The sequence below is a fragment of the Ochotona princeps genome, chromosome 2 (genome assembly GCF_030435755.1).
Source record: "Ochotona princeps isolate mOchPri1 chromosome 2, mOchPri1.hap1, whole genome shotgun sequence".
NCBI lineage: Eukaryota > Metazoa > Chordata > Mammalia > Lagomorpha > Ochotonidae > Ochotona > Ochotona princeps.
In genome coordinates this window covers 56,469,898-56,493,048 of record NC_080833.1, presented here as the reverse complement: position 1 = coordinate 56,493,048, position 23,151 = coordinate 56,469,898, and the positions used below count along the sequence as shown (strand labels likewise).

General features: G+C 42.8%; 1 protein-coding gene across 1 annotated transcript in view; it reads left to right on the top strand.

The window, feature by feature from the left end:
* WLS (Wnt ligand secretion mediator) overlaps positions 1-23,151 on the top strand; it is a 112,977-nt gene that overhangs the window by 67,601 nt on the left and 22,225 nt on the right. The window contains exons 3-8 of the mRNA XM_004588762.4: positions 9,466-9,590; positions 14,893-15,054; positions 16,121-16,257; positions 19,814-19,982; positions 21,479-21,576; positions 21,931-21,994. Of these exons, the coding sequence (XP_004588819.1) occupies positions 9,466-9,590; positions 14,893-15,054; positions 16,121-16,257; positions 19,814-19,982; positions 21,479-21,576; positions 21,931-21,994 (755 nt within the window). The remainder of the gene's footprint in view (positions 1-9,465; positions 9,591-14,892; positions 15,055-16,120; positions 16,258-19,813; positions 19,983-21,478; positions 21,577-21,930; positions 21,995-23,151) is intronic.

The window sequence follows — 23,151 nt, the reverse complement described above, 5'->3', positions numbered from 1 at the left end:
CACTCCAATGTGAATGGTTTGATGGCACTGGCTTTGCTTCAAATGCTTTTCCATCCCCATTATTGTGCAGGGAAATTGTTTTTAAAATATCTGGTGGATGCAAAACTGAACTAGATGGTCCAGCACAGAGGCTTTGTAGGTTTATTGATTGCATCTTACTATAGATTCGCACTTCATTTCCAGCCCTGACAAAGCAGATTCGAGTTTTCAAGAGACACAACCCAGGGCTTGAGCCTCATAAGTCTGCATTTTTTTTCAGTCTGGAGTCCTTTTGTCAGAAGTCCTGCCTAGTCTCCTAATTCTGTGGACTGCAGGAACATCACACCAACCTGAAAGGCCCACATAGCTTTAATCTTCCAACCAGGACCATTAGGAGAGTAGGGAATTCTTGGTTTCTGGCCCCAGAGGTTACATCCTGTCTCTTCCTCACCTCCGCTGGCTCTCTCCAGATGAGCACAAGGGCAATTCCATATTATAATTCAGAAGGGAGGAGAACAGATGCAAAATCCTCTCAGAATCATTTCCCTGACAGATTCCCCTTCTGGAGCAGCCATTTGACCTTGAGGGTAACTGGTTAGGATGCCAGTATCCCGTACTGCAGTGCGTGTGTTCAATACTGAGCTCTAGTTCCCAATCTCAGCTTCCTGTTGTTAATGCAGACCCTCGCAGGCAGTGATGATGCATCAAGTCGTTGGGCTCCTAACTCCTGCTTGACAGGCTCACATTGAGTTTCCAGTTCCCACCTTGCCCTTTGCAGGCATGTGGAAGCTGAACCAGCAAATGGGAGCTTCCTCTTGCTCGGTATCTCTCATATCACAGCCTTGGAGAAGAGGCACATTTTTCCTTGGTGAAACTGGTCCAAATTTTAGTAACATCATTTTTCTGAGACATGTGTTCTGGGTGTGTATGTGTGTGTGTACATGTGTGTAGGGAAGCAAGCAATAGAGGGGGAGGAATGTGAATGCCACTTAAGTAGGACACACTGTTTGCTAGAGGGACACAGAGTGGCAGAGAAAATTTGGGATTGAAGAAGGTTTGGGGGAAAGATTATGGTTATGGGAAATTCATAAAATTAAAAGGAATATTTCTTGTAAAAATGGTGATAGACTTATGGCCAAGACTGATGCAATCCCTGGCTTTCAGCATCCTCTAGTGTATGTAAGAGAGCGATGAGGAGGAGAGAGACATGGAGAAATGGTTAGGAAGGAGCACTGTGGTAGGAAAGTGTTACAATGCTGGGGCAGTGGTTACTATAGGGTGGGGGCTAGACTGAGTATTGTTAAGTGAGCTCAGGCAGGTAAACCTGGTAGAATTATAGGAGATCAGTAACTCAGGAGTTGGTGCACTGTGATTGGGGATCCCAGGCACTGTACAGCCCAGGTGGAAAGAAACCCTTTTGCCACTCATCCTCTCAAAGGCAGCACCTTCCTTGAACTTGATTTACTAATGAAGACCCTGAGTACAACAAGTAGATTACCTCAAGGAGCAGCCTTGAAACAGTAGCCAATGTTTGCAAGTGTTGACTGAATTCCGGGGCTGTGCCGAGTGAGCAGTCATTTGCTTCACAAACCAGCAGCAGATACAGACATTACCATTGTCCCCATTTCACAAATAGAGAAATTCACCAACTTGCTGCAACTGGTCAGGCACAAACTGGTTGAAGTGAGCCATGAGGCCAGGCTGTCATCTGCAGTGCTGAGCTCTTTTCTTTCCCTGAACCTGGAGGGAAGGGGATCTGTGCTATAGGTGGCCCTCTGGGTAAAAGCCAGAAGGGAGGGAATCACAGGTTAGGAATCTGAGTGGCTAACCAGGCACCAGATCTCAGCCTACATGGCTCCACTATAGACTGAGGAAAAATAGAAGTTTTGATTAGAAGTTGTTTTTCGGACTATGATGTGAACATTGAGCAAGGATGGCAGAGGCGTTTTTGTTATCAAGAAAGCTGATGGCTGACAGAATGGTGCAGTGATCAACAAAGAAAGTGGTCAGGGAGTGGGGGGATAACTCTGAAAGGCCTTCAGTGGAGAGGGCTGACAGAGTTTGGTGATTTGACTTTATGTACCACAGAAAAGGAGACATAGTGCAGGTAAAACCTACAGGTTGAAACTGTAGCGGGAAATGTGGACTGGAGAGAAAGACAAGAATTCCAGAGACCAGTTAGATGTCTCAGAGTTATTGTGTTGAGCCAGAGAGTTGAAGAGCTGCACTAAAAGCCATTCAATGGCAGCACACGCCAATTCCATGGACTGTGGGCCTTCAGGCCCATTGATTTATAGAACAGTCGACATCCTGGTTACTTTTCCAGATGTATAGCCTTGAAGCAATAGTAACTTGGGTCAGAATAGGGACAAATAGATGTTTTCTAGCATCCATTGGGAAGTTGTCACTTTGCAACAGGCCTAATGTGAGCAGTGGGTTTCTTGGTCCTAGTCAGATTTCATAGACACCAGATTTCAACCAAGAGACACTATGTCTGAATACAGCAAGAGGCTACAGGGATGGGGTAGGGGCTACTTAGAAAGATGTCTTCTTACATGTGGAAAATATTGACTGTGGTACAAATGCTTAACATGAGGAGGAAAGATGAGAGAGGTAATGTGGGCTGAACTGTTACGCTGGGTTACGAAATGGTTGTGCTCATTCATTTTTATGACCACTCACACCCAAGCCTGCAGGGCATCGTAAGGAAACAGTCAGGACCAAATTTGTAATTAGCCAAGTCCATTTTTGCTAGACCTAACCATGGATATAGGACAGAGTTGGTTTTGTTATATCCTTAATTGAAAGCATCAAGAAAGTACAAGCCAGGTCAGAGAGTTTTTGATTGGGGAAAGAATGCTGGCACAAAATAACCCCAGATTATATGTCTGCAAGAGGCTGGGAGGAGGTCTGCGTGGCCTCCTTCTGAGGTTACCCAAACAAACACTGGTGACTGGCAGCTCCCTATGTAACACAGGAATGCAAATGAGCATTGAAAAACCTCTTTAATCTGTTTCCCAGGGCAAAAGCTCAAGAAAATCAAGGTTTCACTAGGAACGTAGAAAACTTTTGGCAATGATAAACTAGTTCTCTGTCTCTTCAAATGTCACTTGTCCTCTCTTTCCCCCTTTATTCCAAATTAATTGGCCAACACTATAACTTAACCATTATGGAATTAAGGGAAATGTTTTAAAAAATATTTATTTTATTTGTAGGAAGGCAGGCTGACAAAGAGAGGAGGAAAGACATAGATTGAGAAAGAGAGAGAGATCTTTCATCTGTTGTCTCACTCTCTAAATGACCACAATGGCCAGGGCTGGACCACGTTGAAGCCACCTGGGTCTCCCATGTGAGTAATGAGGCACAAGTACTTGGGCCAGCATCTGTTGCTTTCCCAGGTGCATTAGTAGGGAGCTGGATTGGTAGTTCAGAAGCCGAGACTCATACTGGTGCTGATACAGGATAAGGCCATTGCAGGTGGTGGCTTAATCTATTGTACCACTATGCTGGCCCTAGAACTTGTATTTTTAGTGCCTTTGTGTGCCAACTGGTCAATCCCTTAGCAAGTACGTCTCACTATTTCCATTTTGCAAAGGTGAAAATCAAAACTTATTCAAAGTCACTTCCAGGAAGACATCGAAATAGAATTCAAAACTTTGGGTACTGCATGACTCCCAGATTTGTGTTCTCTGTACTGTCCTAGCTGGACAATTTCCACTTCAATATAGAGGGTGTTCAAAGCCTGGATTGGAAGCTGTGGATCTCTTTCTCATTTCACTCCTGTCCCACAGGCTGCTCTTTCTTGAAACAACTGCCCTAGATTTCTGGGGGCTGCTCAGTGTCTTCCCCAGATTCTTGGCCCTCCTCCTCCATTTTTTTGTTTATATAGAAGACTTTATCTCCTTTCTGACTTTGCTTTTGTCTACAGAAAAACTACTTGGTAAGTGCTTTTCTCAGAGCAAGAAAGCAAAACTAGCATAGTGCTAAAGACTTCGTTGACGTGTAAGTAGAGATGCTTCCTAATATGGAAAGACAAGACTCCTCCTGCCTGTGATCTTGCTCTGTGGTCTGACTCGGCTCCTACAGAAAGAAACCTAGAGCTCAGGTTTCCTCACGTCAGAGCACCTCATCTATGACAGAATGGAATGCCAGGTGTGATGGCCACAGCAGCTTTACATCCTTCCTTTCATAATATGTATTTTCCACCCAGTCAAAGTTTGTTTTCAAAGCCATTTGGAAGATACAAAACTTGAACATCTTTGAAGACCTATGGACTTCTATACCAAAACTGATGGTCTGACATAGGTTTGGGAAACCATGAATTTCAGGTCCATAGATGCCCTAGGCCAGTGTCTTATAGTTGATTCTAGGGACTGATATAACCAGTGAACTTGTTTCAGAAGAAAAGGTTCTTCAGGTACCACATGTAACTCTGGCTTTCCTGCCATTCTCCCAGGAAAATCAAATTGCATTCTTCTCCTTCATTATCTCCAGAGTGGGGATGAGGGGGAAGTATTGCCCACGCAGCACCCCAGGAGTCATGAAACTGGTGCTTTATTATATGCAACATAGTCATTAAAGTTGAACTTTATCCCCAAGCCTATCAGAGGCAGAAGAGAAAGTGATTCCATTTGCTGAATACACAGCTTCTCTGGGCTCCTCTGCCCAGTGCTTTCTTGTTCCTGAGTTTTGTGTTCCAGGTTTGGATTGGGGTGATTAGTGGGAAGCTCCATTTGCCTGAAACTTGGGGATTAATTTGAATTATTGAGTTTTCCTTCCATAAGAAAATAATAAGAACAACAGTGAATGCTTTCTGTGCAAAGTACCTCTCATACAGTAACCCTAAGGGTAAGTCCATGTTCTAACAGGTCAGGAAGTGGGCATCTGCCTAGGGGATGATGCTACATAGTCCAAGGAGAAAAGCAAAAGGATCCTGCCCTTCTCCCTGTGCTTTTTATTCTATGTGCACACCATCCATGATGCCAAACTACTGTATAAGATGAAGGCCATGAGTTTGACGTCTACATATCTATGCAGGAAGACTAACACCTGTGCCCCCAACTGCACAGTAAGAACAAGGCAGCACACACTGCATAGTGAATGTGGGACAACAGAAAGCTTTAGAAAGACTTCACTTGTTGATGAAATGGAAAGAAACACGTGGTGGGGTGGTAGCCAGTGTGAAGACATTTAGTGTCACCAAGATACTCAGCAGGGGCTGAATCCTTTGTTCATTGACCTGTGCAGAGATTTTATACTGTTTTGTTTTGTTTTATGAGTTAGCTACTGATATTTAAACATTAGGTGATGTTTCTTAGAAATCTGGATTTCTGACTTGTCTTTAAAAAAAAAAAAGGTTGTGAAACCATTACCTCATAAGCAGAGCTCAGAACATCTGCCTCCTTTAGTGGGCACTTGCCCCTCTCCCCTGTTCCTACTTCAGAGTCAACTTGTTGTTGATCACATCAAAGCCATGGCATGGACACTGGTGTTCCTGGGATTCCCATCCAGTCCTTCATGAATCATGCCATGCTTCTCCAGGGAATTGTTAGAAGAGGTACTATGAGCCACCCTTATTATATCACAGATATAGCACATATTTCTTCTATAGTAAGCTATGTATTTTGTGTAGGTAGTGTGGCTTCAAGTATCTAAGGTGTGTCTTGTAGAAGATCAGAGTCGACATAGGTATTCCAAATCTGAGTATCATTTTGAGTCCCAGCAACTTAGTTTCCAAACCAAGTCCTTGCATTTCACATGGGAAGGTGCAGAAGATGGCCTAATTACCTGGGCCCCTGCTACCCAGTTCCTGATTTGTATCATTGGCCTGGCCCAGCCCTGACTATTGCAAGTATTTGAGGAGTAAACCAGTAGATGGAAGGTAGATGTATCTGTTATCTGTTTCTGTATCTCTCCTAAACTCTCTATCGCTCTACTTTAAAATAAATAAATAAATCCATAGAAAGAAAGGAAAAAGAAGAAGAAGAAAAATCAGCTGCAACAGCAGAGGCAGAAGGGGGAGGGGCAGGAGGAGGAAGAAATATCTGTATCATGGTCACTTCATGGAGGTGTTGGGGAAAATTAAATGAGATAATTAAATGAAATTGCAGAAGTCATAAGGGTTTCCTTTGGAGTAATTGTACCTTAACCTAACATAGTTCAGGTGTTTTGCTTGTTTTTTAACATATTTAAAAATAGTTTTTCCTTTGAGGATCCTCAGCAGATTAGAGCAGCTATTGAGCTGCACCCAGACAGGAGGCAAACCTCCCCAGCTCCCCCCAAGAGGTGCCTGCTCTATACCAGGGGTCCATGACAATGGTAATCATGCAGAGGGTACCCATTTGTCTGAGTAGTTAAAAGGCCACCAACTTTAAGCCAGATATGCTCCAGCCTCTGATTATGACATGTTTTGTTGCATAATGAACTAGAAGGGCAGGTTTGAATTTCAGATTCTCTGAGTTGCCGAAATTCTGTGCCAGAGGTGACTGACCAGGAACAGTGTTTCCCCCAGACTCCCTTTCTTTGCACTAGGCTCCATCTCAGACAGAGAGGGATGCTCATGTGTACACACCCACACTCCAAACTCAAGCTCTATCCATTTCTTCCTACCAACAGCAGCCTGTGTACCTCCTGAGCTCCCAGAGCCAATCTCGGGGCCTTGCAGGCCCTTAGAAGTAGTGTCAGAGCTTTCTGGGCGAGTGTTCTAGAGCCCTGAGATCCTTGAGCATGAGCAAGATATGGGCCCAGGAGCATGGGATTAGGGGTGGGCTCCAGGTGTATGTCTCCTTCACTTCCGAGTGTTTTTGTCCAGTAAGGAAGGGACTAGAAGAACAGGGCTAGAGGCAGTAAGACCTTTTAAAATGTGGCACCAAGAATAAGAGCCATCCTTGTGTCTAAGGCCACCACTACCTGAGGGCACATTATATGTAAATTGTTGCAGGTATCCCGGGTTATCAGATACCTTCTCTTACAGCTTTTCAGCTTGGTACTCTTAAGTCCTATGGTTCTCTTTCAACACAATTCACAATTATTATTAATCCTAATGCAAAAATTTTAAAGGATAGACCATGGTGCCTAGTATTTGACTTATGGATGGGAACTCCAGCCAAATTTTTGTAAATGACTGAAGTTTCCGAATGGGATACTGCCTGGCCTCTAGCCCAGGGAATAAGCTAATTCTGACTATTGCTTCTCTCAACGTGGAGGCCACCTGCTTTCTTATCCAGGTTATTATATTCTGCTCTACAATCAGCCCCAGGTTTTTTGGTATTGTTTGGTGTCCTAGAGTCCAGAGTCCCTGATTGGACTATGCAGAGATGGGAAGGTGACATAGGGTCATCCAGTGTTCTTTGTCATCCTGTCTCCAGCACCATGCCTTCAGCCCCTGGTGCTTTCAGTTTAGAGTGCTTTGGGATTCTGTCAAGCTTGGTGGTTTATTTTTCCAGAATAGTCCCTCTATGAGAGTTTATTCTGTGGGTGTCAGGAAACTACTTTTCAACTGGAAAAGATTGTTGAAATCTGGTCTGCTTATATCTCTGTATTTCCACTTGTGGGTTAATATCCTTTGTTTTCCATATGGCATTTTCCATGGAGTTTCAAGAGGGAGAGGAAAATATAGTAGCTAATTCACCATGGTTTTTTTTTTTTTTTTTGAGGGTTTTACAAGTAATAAAGTACTATAATGGATGTTGGAATTCTTGAAGGTTTTGCCTGCACTAGAACAGCCTCAGATCCCATGATGCTTGTGTCATTATTCCTGCTCCTGGATTTTCTTTTAAAAAAATCAGAAATACACCACCTAGTCACATCAGGTTTAACTGTCCTAGAAAGTGTAGAGCAAAGCCCTACTCGTCTAGATAGCTGTTATTTATGCCTGTCCCTCTGTGACATCTGTATATTTCAGCTTGAAGAAATGATTATTAAGCACCTTGTGCATACCAGACAGCATTCAGTGACTTTGCTTAATACATACAACAATCCTGGAAGTGGGAGTCACTTCACAGATGAGCAAATGCAGGTGCCTGGATATTGAGATTCACCCAGGGCTGAATATCCAGATCTTTGAAATGAGCCAGTTTCCTACCCCAGTGGGTCCTGATTAAGACCCTGCTGTTCTTGAGTTCACTCAATGTAGCTGAAAGCAGAACAAATGGATAGAGATACTTTTCACTGATATTCTTAGCAAGGAGTAATGAATTTAACCCACCCATGGTCCTTACGATATGGAAGGATTTGGACAAACATCCATTTGTGCATTCAAGTGTTCATTATTACATGCCTATCTGCATAAAAGCTTTTAGTTGTGGAACAATCCTTTGGCTTTTACATTAATTTTGGTTATAATACAAAGAAGGGCCCAGCATGGTGGCCTAGCAGCTAAAGTCCTCGCCTTGAATGCACAGGGATCCCATATGGGAACTGGTTCTAATCCCAGCTGCCCTGCTTCCCATCCAGCTCCTTGCTTGTGGCCTGGGAAAGCTGTCAAGGACAGTCAAAAGCCTTGGGATCCTGCACCCATTGGGGGAGACCTGGAAGAGGCTCCTGGTTCCTGGCTTCGGATTGGCACAGCTCCGGCCATAGCATCACTTGGGGAATGAATCATCGGATAGGAGATCTTCCTTTCTGTTTCTCCTTCTCTCTGTATATCTGACTTTGCAATAAAAATAAATAGATCTTTTTTAAAATTTGGTTATAATACAAAGAAGAGGTTTTGAGTTCTAGAAGAATAGCAGCTCCTATATTTTAGAGGTTCATGGACATAATATTTTCTTTTTTAAAAAAGATTTATCTTATTTGTTTTGATGATGATGTTTGCATAGTCAAGAAGGATGCATGCCCATGTAGACTACCGATTACGGTGGGAGGGTCGAGGAATAGGAGAAAGTGAAAGAAATAATTGTTTCTAGTTTTCTTCTTTCTGTATCTGCGGAATGGAGGGAAAGGGAGAAGCTACACCTAGGATACATGGGCATCATTTTAAGCAGGGTTCTTTCATGCTACAGTGTCCAGAGGCAAGTGCCAAAAAGGCTTAAACTATCTATGAGCAGTGCTTAAGAAGCGTGGCTGTGTTTAACAGAGGAAGAGAGAAAGTACAAATGGAGTGTGATTTTCAAGTACCTGAAGCACATTTTACAAAGGGAGGCCCTCACCTTTCGTGTTGTCTCCTTTGACTAGATCTGTGACCACTGGCACAAAGTACAGGAGCATAAATACTTTCAGTGAGTCAAAACGGGAGACCATTTGAGCTGATCAAAGTGTGAGTTCCCTGTCTCCAGAGGAAGTTATGTGGAAATATCCTGGGAAGACCAACACCCAGCTTGAACTTTCACCTTGTGACCTTGAAGACTTCAGATTTGGCATTTGATTAGAGTTGATGTATCTCTTTCATCTTAGTATTTTCCATGACAGAGCCTGTAAGAATTTTGAACTGTGTCCAAAATATCCTCCCCAAAGCCTTTTCAGAATTGTGCATTCTTTCTCTCGCAGGGGAAAATGCTGAAGTTTCCATGGATGTCTCCCTGGCTTACCGTGATGATATGTTTGCTGAGTGGACTGAAATGGCCCATGAGAGAGTTCCCCGGAAACTCAAGTGCACCTTTACCTCCCCCAAGGTAGGATGCTTTGATGTCTAAGCTGATGGAGTGTTTATTTGGTCCCCAGGTGTATGGGAAGATTGACTTCACTTCACAAGTGTGTTCCTCATTTCTTGGCGTGCCTGAACTACACAGATTAGAACCCTGCTTGCATCTTTCTAGGGAAGAGGGAAATGTGGATTCATGTCCCAGGAAAGGAGGGAAAAAAAGTCTATTTACTTGTTTCTCTGAAATACCCTCTATGGCACATAATTTGGCTACATATCTCAATAGCTAAAAATGTTCTTTATACATTGCTAAGTTATGTCTAGGGACAACAATCTGTTCATATTCCATCATTGTTGTATCTGATTCTCAGTTTATTAAACATCTGATTGTTGCTACAGTGAATGTACAGATCTGAAGTCAGTTATCCCAGGAAACAGCACAGACAAAAAAAGGACCTGAGGGAGGAGATTTCATTTCAGTCAAGGACACACACACACACACACACACACACACACACCCCAGCATCTGTAGGACTCTCCCATCACTATTTATTTCAGGAAAGCTCATTCAACTTTTTGAGAACAAGGTAACAATCCCACACTGAGTGGAGGCACACCTGATCTTGTGAACAAAGGCCTTAGATGCCTCATAAATTAAAATGCAGACATTAACTTGTGACCTTCAGAGAAGAGTCAAATTTCATGCTACAAGAACCAAAGCACAATTTGCCAGGGTTTTGTCAAATGGCAGGTGTTCCCCTCACACATACCTCAATAAGAATCTGTTCTTCCTGCACCTGCACCCACTTTTGAAAGTCTCTGTGAAGGTAGGATTGAGGCATACTTAGTGCTTTCATCATGTCTCATATCCCTCTAGCATGCTGGCACACAGCATCACTGACTAGGTGAACTAAATTCAGGAATGTGTGGGAAGTGATTGAGACAACAAGCTCTCTGTCAAGGCATATTTTTGATTATGTGTTTTTTCATTTGATAAAGTCAAATCAGTTGCCTGAAGGATATGGCTAGCTTTGTAATACTAATTTAATTGATTAATTAGTTCATCTCTTCTTGCAGTGGCCTTTTAAAGCATTTCTTTTGCCTATTACTGTGAAGCGATAGTCTTTTTGTGAAAAAGTAAAAAGGGCAGAATGAAACCTGTGATACCATGCCCTGATCTTATGCACCCAGACCCGAAGAAGCAGGTTATGAGATAAGGCAGGTCACTGTGTTAGCATTCAGTCAAAACACAGGTTAGGAGCAAAGTACACTTACGTTTAATTCCTGGCTGTGTCACTTCAGGTAAGCTTACATAATTCAATCTTCAGCGTCTCTTCTACAAATTGTGTTAATACAATTGACTGTGGAATCTTTGTAAGGGCTGGAGAAGATAAAGAACATAAGCAGAATGACCTCACAACTCAGTATCTTCTTTGGAACAAGCTTGAGCATGAAAGGGGTTATTAACCACAAACACCATCTGAGTTAAAGGAGCAAACTAAGACTCATGGGCAAACCACATACCCTTCACATAAGCACTACTACAGTGCCTGGCCCTTGCTTAGTCTCCCAGTCTCATACATCCTAGACCGCAGCTATGGATGTGAGATCTCATCACCGATGCTACCAGCATCACTTGGGAGCTTGTAGGAACTGTGAATTCCAAGCTCATATCCCAAGCTACTACATTAGTCTATTTTCTACTTCTATGTCTGCTTCTACAATGGTGTAGTAAAGTGGATAAATGATACACAATAGAATTTTCTTTGGCTCACAGTTCTAGAAGCGAGAAGTCCAAGAACTTGGTGCTGGCACCTGGCAAGGGCCTTTGTGACGCAACATGGTGAACGGATGAGTGATTACTCATGAGAAAGACAAGGCAAGTGACTTGCAGTAATCCCACTCATATTGATGCATGAGGACAAAGCCCTCACGATGGGATCCACTCTTAAAAAAATCACACTCTTCATACTATCATTAAATTCCAACATGACTTGTAGAGAAGACATTCAAAGCTTAGCACCTACTGATTCAAAATCCTGGGGTGGCATCAAGAGGTCAGACTTTAGACTCATTCTGTTCAACTCCAAAACGTTTGAGAGCCACTTGCCTATGCTCTGTACTCTCAGGGGGTTCTACTCACCCCTTACAAACAGAACCATCTGGAATTGTTTTGGACAGGCAGTTATGGACAATCTGTGGGTAAAATGAATGGCAGATGGAAATAATGGAGGCATTTTCAGATTCATGTATGCAACAGAAGAAATTCAGCAAAATTCTTCCAGAGGCACTGTAAGTTGACCACTTTTTTCAAGAGAAAGACTGCTTGAGAATGTACGCTCAAGGGCTTTGGGTTATGGAAATTCATCCTCAGCAAAAGGAAAAGTCACTTCTCACCTGGCTTGCACACTTAGAGAGCACTAGAAAGCAGAATGAGGGGGGAGGGGTGTTGGCTTGCAATTGCTTCTTAATGGCAGTTTCTTAATTATCTTTAGGATGTGTTGATCCTTTTCAGGAAAAGATATTAAGCCTGAAAGGTGTGAGGGAAATGAATCATCAAATATATGCTTTTTGATTGCAGTGAAATTTAGTCTTGAGTCTGAAGATTAAATGAGAAATTGGTTTAAAGCTTTTTAGTCCCTGGTGGATTGTGAAGTTTAAAAAAAAAAAAAAAAGCCAAGTTGCCACCTGCTGTAATTTGTCCTAATTAGCCAGTTTCACGCTGCCGTTGGGGGAGAACTGAGGCGATGGGGAAAGCAAAGAGAGAGAAAATCTTTCTTTTTAAATGCCCTAAATACTGACAGAGGCAGAACTTCAATACATCAACAAAAACTGTTTCACAAGATACACTAATTTGACTCCAAGGCAGGTAGGCCAGCACAAGATCCTGGAAGCCAATATGCCTCTCTCAATTTGTTCAACTTAAGAAAATTTATCTCACAATTGCTAGTGTTCCTGCTCTGTAAGCAAAGGCAAATATGCTTTGTTCTACACTTGATCTTAGCCAAAAGGCCGAGAAGCGATGCTTTGTTCCTAACCTGTGTTTTTACTGAATGTTAACACAGAGACAGAGAAATGTAAGATACTCTGAGACATGTCAGGGAATTAGAAATGGCCCTGGAATCAGCATGCGTAACCTTCTTGTTGACTCAGAGGGAAAGTGAGAGCAAGAGTCAGGTGGCCCCAGGCACTCAAGAAGGGTCAAGGTCAGAACTAGAATCTGAGCCCCAGGCCAGGAGTTAAGGACTCTTCCTGGCTTGCCTTGGGGCATGTCTGGCAAAACCTTTGCTCCTTCTGCACTTGGGCATTCTCTTCACCATCAAAACTGAAAACAGCAATATTATGGTGTAGCTTAAAAGCCCAACTCTGGGCTGGCATTGCCACATAGGTCAACCCACAGGCTGTGACACCTGCTTTCATCCCATATGAGTGCCAATTTGTGTCCCAGCTGCTTTATTTCCTATCCAGCTCCCTGCAGGTGTGCCTGGGAAAGCAACAGCAGATTACCTAAGTGCTTGGACCCCTGCCACTCATGTCGTAGACCTAGATGAAGCTCGTGACTTCCACCTGGCTCAGTACCAGACTTTGCTGACATTTGGGGAGTGAACCGCAAGATGGAAAATCTCTTTTTCTCCTTCTTTTCCTGCAACTAAACCTTCTAAATAAGTAAATCGGGAGATGGAGGAGAGAGAGAGAGAGAGAGAGAGAGAGAGAGAGAGAGAGAGAGAGAGAAAGCAATCAGGCAGAAAGGAAGACACCCCAGCCATGTCTTCATGTACTATTTTTGTGTTTAGTCCACTACTATATTGCTTTTGGTACCATGGGCAAGATACATCAAATAATATTAAACCAATTAGACTTTATTCCTTTTGCTCCTCACATTCCCAGTTTCTATAAATAAAATAAAACAAAACCCTAAGGAAAGCATCAGGAAACTGTCCTCTTGCTGTTACCCTAAAGTAATGAGACTCATCTATTCAGTCAACTAGGAGAGTAAGACAGAGCCTGTAATGTGTCATCAGTCGTTCCTGCAGAGCCCCGAGTCTAGCTCAAGTGTGTAACTAATGCAGAAGGGAGTGGAAGAGAGACAAAATGTCAGTTCAGGAAAAATCCCATGTGCAATCAAGATTTGAGAAAGAAACAGAATTCTTGGAGTGTACACATTCTGTTTGATAATCCCGCTTGCAACTCTGCTCAACAAGAACGAGAACCATCTTGACTGATTAGTGATGTCTGCCAAGGCCAGTGAAGGGAAAGGGAGAAGCAAACGCAGGAGCCGGCTGTTATTTTGCTCCCCATCTCCCTTTGCTCATATGCCTTCCATCTTCACAAAGCTGTGTATATTGCACTTCAGGCCTAACTGTTGTCATCTGAAATAATCACAGCCTGGTTGGAAAATCAAATTTGAAGGTTATTTAGTCAGTAAAACTGGGGATTTAATCTCAAAAAAAGGGAAAGGAAAAAACCCAATCGGTTGCCTGAGCTGGCTCTTCTGTAAGCTTGAATGTGGGGGCTACAGGCTTTAGATTTATCTTACACGAAGAGTATCTGCACTGAATCAGGTTTAATTAAGACATATTTACATGTGTCTATCAATCACAATGGAAATCGAAAAACAACTTATTAGAAAGCCTGAGTAATAGTTAGCAGACTTAATTTCTATGGATCAAGGAGCTACCTTGCATCCCTACACACATTCCCACTTGGAGTGGTACAGGGAAAGACAAACAATGGGATTATTAATCATTCTTCCTATATGGCCCTAGGATATAAAGTTCACTCCTTAGGATACAGCAGATGTTTCCTTGGTCGTGAACAAGGCATCCTCATTGCCCAGTCAGTGTGTCAGCTGGTTTGAGCTTTGGCAGAGGGCTCCTACTTCAACCCAGATCCAAGAAAACAATTAGTGACCATCAAAGAGTACAATGAATGCTAGCCAGAGCTTCTGCCAGGACGTTGAAGAAGCTGACTCTTCTTGTAGTGCCTCAGAGGTCTCCTGTGAGTCACTACAAATAAAAAGCTCTCGGAGCCGTGGTAGACTGGATGAGCCTGCTGCAAGGCTCTGCTGAAGTTGAAAGAACTGATAAAGGTGTTAAGAGACAGGAGAGAACTGCTTTTTACCTGAGATTCCTGATTCTGTCCCACATGTGGTTTAGGAGATAGAAGGGTAGCTGATGGACTGTATCTTCACTATGTCCTATTAGTCTGTGCTGCTAATGCATGTTTTTAAGCAGTCATCTTTAAAAATTGGTGATAGGAGATCAAGGTAGAAGAAGTCAAATAGCTCTACTGGAGATGGTAGCTCTGCCTCAGACCTTCTGCTCTTCTTCCAGACGCCAGAGCATGAGGGCCGTTACTATGAGTGTGATGTGCTTCCTTTCATGGAAATTGGATCTGTGGCTCATAAATACTACCTTCTAAACATCCGGCTGCCTGTAAATGAGAAGAAAAAAATCAACGTTGGGATTGGGGAGATAAAGGATATTCGGCTAGTGGTAAGTAACTATGATTGGTCTGAGCAGGCAGTGACACTGAAACACATACCGAATACACTGGCTCTTGGGTGTGTTGACTGAAAGAAAACTCCACCTCAATATTTCCGTTTCCATGCCTCACTTGCCTCAGTTTTCTGGTCCGAGAAGTGGGAATATTAGCATAGCTGAGACAGCTGAGATCAAAAAGAATTAATTTGTGTGCAAGATTACAAAAATGGAAAACAATGCAATTATTATTGCGATTATGATCACTTAAGATCATTACAGTGATTATGATAACATTGCATAATGAAGAGCACTGAGATAAGAGTAAGAAAAAAGTGCTTTTTAACATCCCTTACCTTGCAAATGCAAATGTTAAAGGAAATGGGGGTGCTTTAGTTTCTTTCATTTTTATTTAACTAGAGAAGAAGAAAAACTAGGAGTGAAGAGGCTATTTTTTAATCTAAAAAAAAGTCACACAAGAAAATGTATTCTTTTAAAGAAAATTAGAAAGTGCAGGAAAGGACACAAAAAAGCATAACAACAACCTGTGCTATCTTACTCTTTAGAGAAGGAACCACAGTTGAGATTTTGATAGATCTTGTAGGCTTTTTCAGCAGTATGTGGATACATAAAATAGAAACACATGCGCAGACCCAGCCCTTCTTTCACAGAGGATGAGAACTTACTGTGCCCCTTGTATCTTGCTTTCTTCATTTAATGATATACTGTGACTAGATAACTTTCCATACTTCTCAGCCCTCCATTGTCTATGTTTTCGATAGCACATTTGCCATTCTCAACAAACTGGGCATTTCAATGACATGACAGGAAAAATTTTGATCCTGCTCCCAGTCATCCACTTAGCTTGGGATGGGGCTATTTTTATGTCTTTTAATATATGTTTTCACAATGCCTGAGAAGGGATCAAGGGGTGATGAGGGCAGAACATGCTGTGAATGTGAAAGCTCTGGACCTGGAAAGTTCAGCTGGCATGTTTACTTGCCCACCCCCCATGCATTTGATGGTAGAAGGTGATAATAAGGTCTGTTCAACTTCAACATTACGATTGGTCTCTATCTAGGGAATCCACCAAAATGGAGGCTTCACCAAGGTGTGGTTTGCCATGAAGACCTTCCTTACGCCCAGCATCTTCATCATTATGGTTTGGTACTGGAGGAGGATCACCATGATGTCCCGGCCCCCAGTGCTTCTGGAAAAGTAAGAGCTAACTTCAGAGAACTCTTACAGAACTTTGAGCTAACTACAGAGCACTCTTCCAGAACTTGGCGCTAACTTCGCAGCATACTTCCAGCACTTTGAGCTAACTTCACAGCACTCTTCCAGAACCTTGAGTTAACTTTGGAGCACTCTTACGGAACTTTGGCTTTCCAGGGTTCCTGTGAGCCGTTATATTCCTGTTTGGGCTTCCTGTTTGTCCTTTAGACAAGCAAATCATTATGAAATCCTCGTAAGTCTTCCTCTCTCACATTTTCCTGTTTTCTCTTTATCCCTATGGTGAGAATTGAATGCTTCTCTCTGATCCATGGGTCTGCTCTTCACTAAGCCCAACTTTTTGGTCCACAGAAAGTCAATGCTTCTGTGGGGACATACTCTTTCCTTTTCCATTTCTAGTCAATTATTTCCATTAATACACAAACATGCTCAGCCATCTCCCATTTGTTACCACAACTCTTCTTTTCCCACTTCCTCATAAGGACATGGTATCATTTTTTTATCCATATTTGTTCATGTTTCTTTTCCTAGTCTCTCCAGAAGCCATTGCAACCTGGATTCATCTCTGCTATGCTACTAAAAATGCACCTAATGGAACCAACAGTGACCTTCACATTCCAGATCCAAGGATCACTTTTCATTGCTTGCTCTTGTGGCTCACCATCAGATTTTGACGTACTTGACCAGATGCTTTGCTTTCAGAGAGCTTGCTCCATCCTTCCCTTGGTTACACCTCTGTGCTGACCATCACTCAGTCTCTATTACTCTTTCCTTCCATATTTCCATCTTCTTAAATCTTTAGCAATAGGCCACTTCACTTTGTTAGCTATGCTCATTCCCAAGGTGATCTCATATATCTGCACGTATCCCAAATTATCAATCCTCTGTTAACATTAGGTTCACACTCTCAGCCTCAGCTTCCCCCAACGTCCAGATGGCAATATGCCAGCTGCTTCCTTAGCATCTTCACTGGTATCAAAACGTGATATGTGTAGAAGATGGCACTGTTTTCCTCCCATTCCAGATCTGTTTCATTTTAGTAAATGATAACACTATCCCTCCAGTTGTTCAGACTACAAAGCCAGGAGTCATCCTGTGCTTCTCTTTTTTTTATACTGCTCATCCAGCCCACACAGAAATCTTATCATTTTTATTACCACCATGTAAATTTAACTAATGCATCAACCCTTCTCACCTTGACTGCTTGAAATAGCCTCTTATCCAGCTTCTCACTTCCACCATATTTCTCCCTATAATCTATTCATGTAAGAACCTATAATCTATTCACTTTAAGGGAAGAATCAGATCATGTGTCTCCTCTGTTCAAAACTCTACTGACAGGCCCGGCAGCATGGCCTAGAGATTAAAGTCCTCGCCTTGAAGGCCCCGGGATCCCATATGGGCGCTGGTTCTAATCCCGGCAGCTCCACTTCCCATCCAGCTCCCTGCTTGTGGCCTGGGAAAGCAGTCGAGGACGGCCCAATGCATTGGGACCCTGCACCCTCGTGGGAGACCCGGAAGAGGTTCCTGGCTCCCGGCATTGGATCGGCACGCACTGGCCCGTTGCGGTCACTTGGGGAGTGAAACATCGGATGGAAGATCTTCCTCTCTGTCTCTCCTCCTCTCTGTATATCTGGCTTTCCAATAATAATAAATCTTTTTTAAAAAACCACTCTACTGACTTTTCATCTCCTTTAACCTGACTTTTCATGTCTTTTACCCTGGTCCCTTGATGACCTGCCTCTTGCCACCTCTAATCCTGTTTCCTATCAGCTCCACTACCCACCAGCCCTGTCAGTGATGCTAGGACCATTGCACTTACGGTTCTCTGTCATTGCAACATTATTTCACGTATCAGTTCCTTATTTCCCTCAGGTCTTTCTGAAGATTTTTTCGTTTTCAACTTAAATAAACAAGTTCTTACTTGTTTTTTGTTGTTGTTAAAGATTTATTTATTTATTTTTGAAAGGCAGTGTGGAAGAGAAAGGGAGAGAGATGAAGAGAGACTTCCACCTGCTGATTTATTCCTCAGATTAACACAGCAGACAGGGCTTGGCTTGCACATCGATGGCAGGGAAACAAGCACTTGGGCCATCTTCCCCCGCCTTCCCGGGCGCATTAGCAGGGAGCTGAATCGGAAGTGGGGGCAGCCGAAACTCCAACCAGCACTCACACGCAGTGGCTGAATCCACTCTGCCATAATGCCAGTACTCCCCCACTAAAAAAGATGTATTTATTTATTTGAAAATCAGTTACACAAAGAGAGGGAGAGAAAGAGCACTCTCCATTCGTCTACTTTTCTTCATAATGTTTATTCTCCATTGAGTGCACTCACCCCTGTATGTCCCTTTTCCTGTGTGATTGCAGGCATCACAAGAAAAAGGCCCTTAATTATTTTGCTCATGACCATATCCTCAGTATCTAGAACCGTGACTGGCACCCAAGAGTTTAATAAATATATGTTGAATGAATAAATCAATTCATCGGTCATGTCATTCCATTGTTTAAACTTTTTATTGCATCTTCCAACCTCCTCAAAATAGATTTCATATTTTCTAATGAGATATGCAAATTTTTTCATGAGCTCAAGTCTGTTAATTTCTCTGATGCCATATCATCTTATTTCCTGATAAGTGCTACACATGTAGAACCTTCAATGCTTCAGGTCTGTCCCAGCCTCCACGCCGCTATGTAAGCTCTGTCCTCTGCTTGGAACACCCTTTTCACTGCCTAATTTTGACTCAGCTCAGCTTAATTTCAATGGCTGTCAAAGTCTGAAGTCCTAGCAGCAGTGTTCAGTACTTCCATACAACGTTCCCTATCATGTCTTGGTTGTCTCCTTTTCTCACTTTTTCACTAAATAGGTCTTCAAGAGTAAAAGAAAAAAACAACAACTAATCTTATTCATTTAGACATTTAAAGCCCTGAGAACATATACCTCATCTGTACATAATCATTGTAGGTATCTCATGGGAATTAGTAAATCTGTGACAGAAGAAGGATGTTTTGACAGAATAGATAGGGACAATCAATAATATGCTGAGAGAAGCAGTATAAACGCAGAACATTCAGACCAAAGAGTTTATATTTCATAGTGTTTCAAAACATGTCTTGTGAAACATGCTTAATTCATCATTGCTGAGGATATCATCATCATAATAAGTGTTCTTAATGGCCAGGTTATTGATAACCTGAATAGGGAAGAGAAGGCAGTTATTCTTCATGGGGTCAGTTTAAAAAGTCAAAGAGAACAAAACATCACAGGGAACTCTTAATCGAAGATGTATCAGAAAACATAGGGAGTATTAAGGCAAAATTCAAAGGTACATGGATGTTAGCATACCATCCGCCCATTGTGCAGTGCTGCCAACTATGGAGGACATTTTTTCATCTCATTGTAGAAACACACAATGAATGCCAAGAGACAGATCACCTGGCTTCAGTCTTAACAAGTAGCGTCTCGCTTGCCCAGTCTTCTGACGTTTGAAGCTCTGCCTCCCAGAGAAATGAAGTTGCTTTTTTCTTGTTGTCTCACCCTCAGGGTTATCTTTGCCCTTGGGATTTCCATGACCTTTATTAATATCCCAGTGGAATGGTTTTCCATTGGATTTGACTGGACGTGGATGCTGCTGTTTGGTGACATCCGACAGGGCATCTTCTATGCCATGCTTCTGTCCTTCTGGATCATCTTCTGTGGTGAGCACATGATGGTAAGTTCCCCCCGGCAAGTGGACAGACATCTACACCACAGCCATTCCATGCAGGCTGCTGAGCTGACACCAGCTCCCTATCTCAGTCAGCTGCCAGCAAGAAAGCATATGCTAGTCATTACAGGTGGGAGGCCTGGAGTCAGGGCCTCTAATTGGAATTCCAGCTTTGCCATCTGCTAACTAGTTTAGTGGCTTTAGACAAGTCCCCAAACCACTTGGAGTTTCAGCTTCCTTAAATATAAAATGAGATTTGAGAGCCTACTGTTACAGGCTGGTGGTTTTTGTGAGAATTAAATAAAATAAGGTAGCTTACGCTGAGAAGGGTAAACAGAGATATTAAAAGGATGATTATTTCTTGCCTGTTAGCTTCAGCTCAGCCTGTCCTATCCCCAGGAACAGGTTAGCCACCAGAGAACCTGGGCCTGCCCCTTGCCAGCTGGCAGTGTATTCAGGTGGCCCAGTAACCTATGTTACTGTGAAACACTGACCTCCATGGTGTCCTTGGTTTACACAGGCACCAAATCCTATTTCAGGAGGGATAGAAGGCCCTATAGATAAAAATAGGCTTGATACCATCATCACATTGTAGTCTGAGGCAGTGTGCCAGCTAAAACTTGGTCCTCAAGTCACACACTAGGGCTTCCTAGTAGAGTAGCCTGCTCTTAAATCCCATTATGGCTGAGTCATAACCACCAGGACCCTCAGCCCCTGCTACACTTCCAGGGAGAGAGGCTCTTGCCTGCTGCTGTACTTGATGTGGGCTGTCTGTCCTTTACTACGAGGGGTCCTATAGCAGAGACGCCTGAAGAATTGAGTCTCTATAGCAGGTTCTGGGAGGTGAGAGGAGAGGAAAGAATTTAGGAGCAAGAGCAGGACTGCCAGCCAGTGAGGCTAGTCCAGAGTGAGCTGATGTGAGCTGCTCTATCCTGGAGGCTCAGCTATATTTTTCACCTTTCCTCACTTTCTCACCTTACAGACCCCCTCCATTTTTTTCTGCTAGTGTCTTTGTGTGTCTATTAAGAATGATCATTGTGGTTTGAATAAAAATGATGAGACACTATACCTAGTTTTCTAACTAGTAAGACTCTGCTGATACTCATTTACTTTTGCCTTTAATGTCTTTAAGATCACACCATTTTTAAAGATACAGGTTGTAAGTCATACAGGAACTAAGTCTAAATGAATTATTGTGTGGACCCAGAACTTTCCTAACCAGAGTTCAGCGCCTTTCTTTGTGTTCCCACAGCATCAAGTTCTTACCACTGCCAGACCCTTAGGGGATAGGCCTGCTAAGGCTCTGAGTATACAATTGCCAGCAGAGTGAACTGCTGAACAAGGCAGATGTTTGTCTTTCTTGGTCTTCATTCCTGGCATCTGGCATGGTGCTTGATGCACAATAAGTGGTCAGCGGGCATTGCCTGAGAGACATTCTCACCCATAGAATTGCTCTGCTTTCCTCCTGCTTTTATTTCCTTTCTTAACTTGGTTTTCCTCAGGATCAACATGAACGGAACCACATCGCAGGGTATTGGAAACAAGTTGGACCCATTGCCGTTGGCTCCTTCTGCCTTTTCATCTTTGACATGTGTGAGAGGTAAGCAGGTGCCTATGGGATTGTAAGCTGGAATGTCCAAGGTATTTTATCACCTGTTTCTGAAGGAGAAATATTCCAAAACAGGAATGGTCATTGGGAACCTTTGGGAAGAAAGCACTGGGTATGATCACATCCCCAGAAAAAGATTGGATTTAATTAAAGAGCATAATCCTTTATACTTGCAAAAATGTTTAAGTTGTTTGTGTTCTACAAACTTAATTTCTCTCTAGGTTTTCCATGATGGTTGCTAATCTAAACACATCCCCAAGCCCTCCAGTTGCAAAGCTAAGAATCTGTTAAAATGGAAAGTTGCCTTTTGCCTTTGTATTAACCATGTCTTCCTTTTCTTTGTAGAGGGGTACAACTCACGAATCCCTTCTACAGTATCTGGACTACAGATGTTGGAACAGAGCTGGCCGTATCCTTCCTTGATGGGCTCACAGTTTTATTGCTTCCCAGAGCTCCCGGCTCCCCAAATCATTTTCTGAGGCTTAGCTGAAGCTCTCCAAATGTGCTCAGCCAGAGCTTTGATCCTCAGACTAATGATAACAGAGAAATTAAGGCAAATAATGAAAAGAATTACCACTTGCCTTCAAGCCCAGATGAGAGCAGGCAAGGCAAGGAAGTTGCAGCCATCCCATCGGCAGAGGAATCAGAGTTACTGGCCTGACAGCAGCCTGACTAAATCATCAATTACACATTGTTTCCTGCAGACAAGCATGGCTGTCTTCCCTGGAGCCACCGAGGCTCATCCCTGGGCCTTGGGGGAGAGCCAGTTTCTCAGGTGGCCTACATGAAACCCACCATGGTGTGCTGGCACACCATGCCACTGCTATTCATTTCTGAAACAGAGTGGAGATAAGGTTAAGGTGATTAGTTCCAAAGAAATCAAGGAGACCTCTGGTTGGCTGGCATAAATTCTATTTGAGTCATCTTCGTGAAGCAGAAGTGACAGTGTTAGCTTATCCCTTTAAGGATGCAGGATTTAAATATTTCATCATCCTGAATAATATGTTAAGTGCTCTGGGAGAAAAAATACTTTCGTTTGGAATGGGGAAAAGGTTTGTGTTGCCCTGTTTGGTGAGAGCTGTCTCATATGCTACCCTGGACTTGCAAATATGCTTTGTTTGCCTCTTGTATTTCTATTATTTTCTTAGCACCACAAAAACTTTTAGAGCGAACTGTATTAGTAATATCATTGTTTTTAAGATGAAAGAGTTGAACCCACCTTTCTTCCACTACTTGCCTTCTGCTATCAGTTGCTCAGCAAAGAACATGATAATGTTAAAGCAGGTTCACCCTTTGGTTGTCTCTATAGGACAGAAGGCAAGAAAAGCAAATAAACATCTAATTCTGTGGCATGTAACTGCATTTCCTTATTTCGGGGCGCTCTTAGTTATGGGAAAAGAGAAACTGCATTGAATATCTTAATGAATTGTACATGTTAAGTCCTTATCTGTTAAAAAAAAAATTTTAAGCCAGTTTGAGGGGGAGTTGTTACAGCAGAGGGATCTGGAGTCAGGTCCCTTCCAAGCCAACTCATGCCACCCCAAGCCTTGGTGGCCTCAGTCCCCC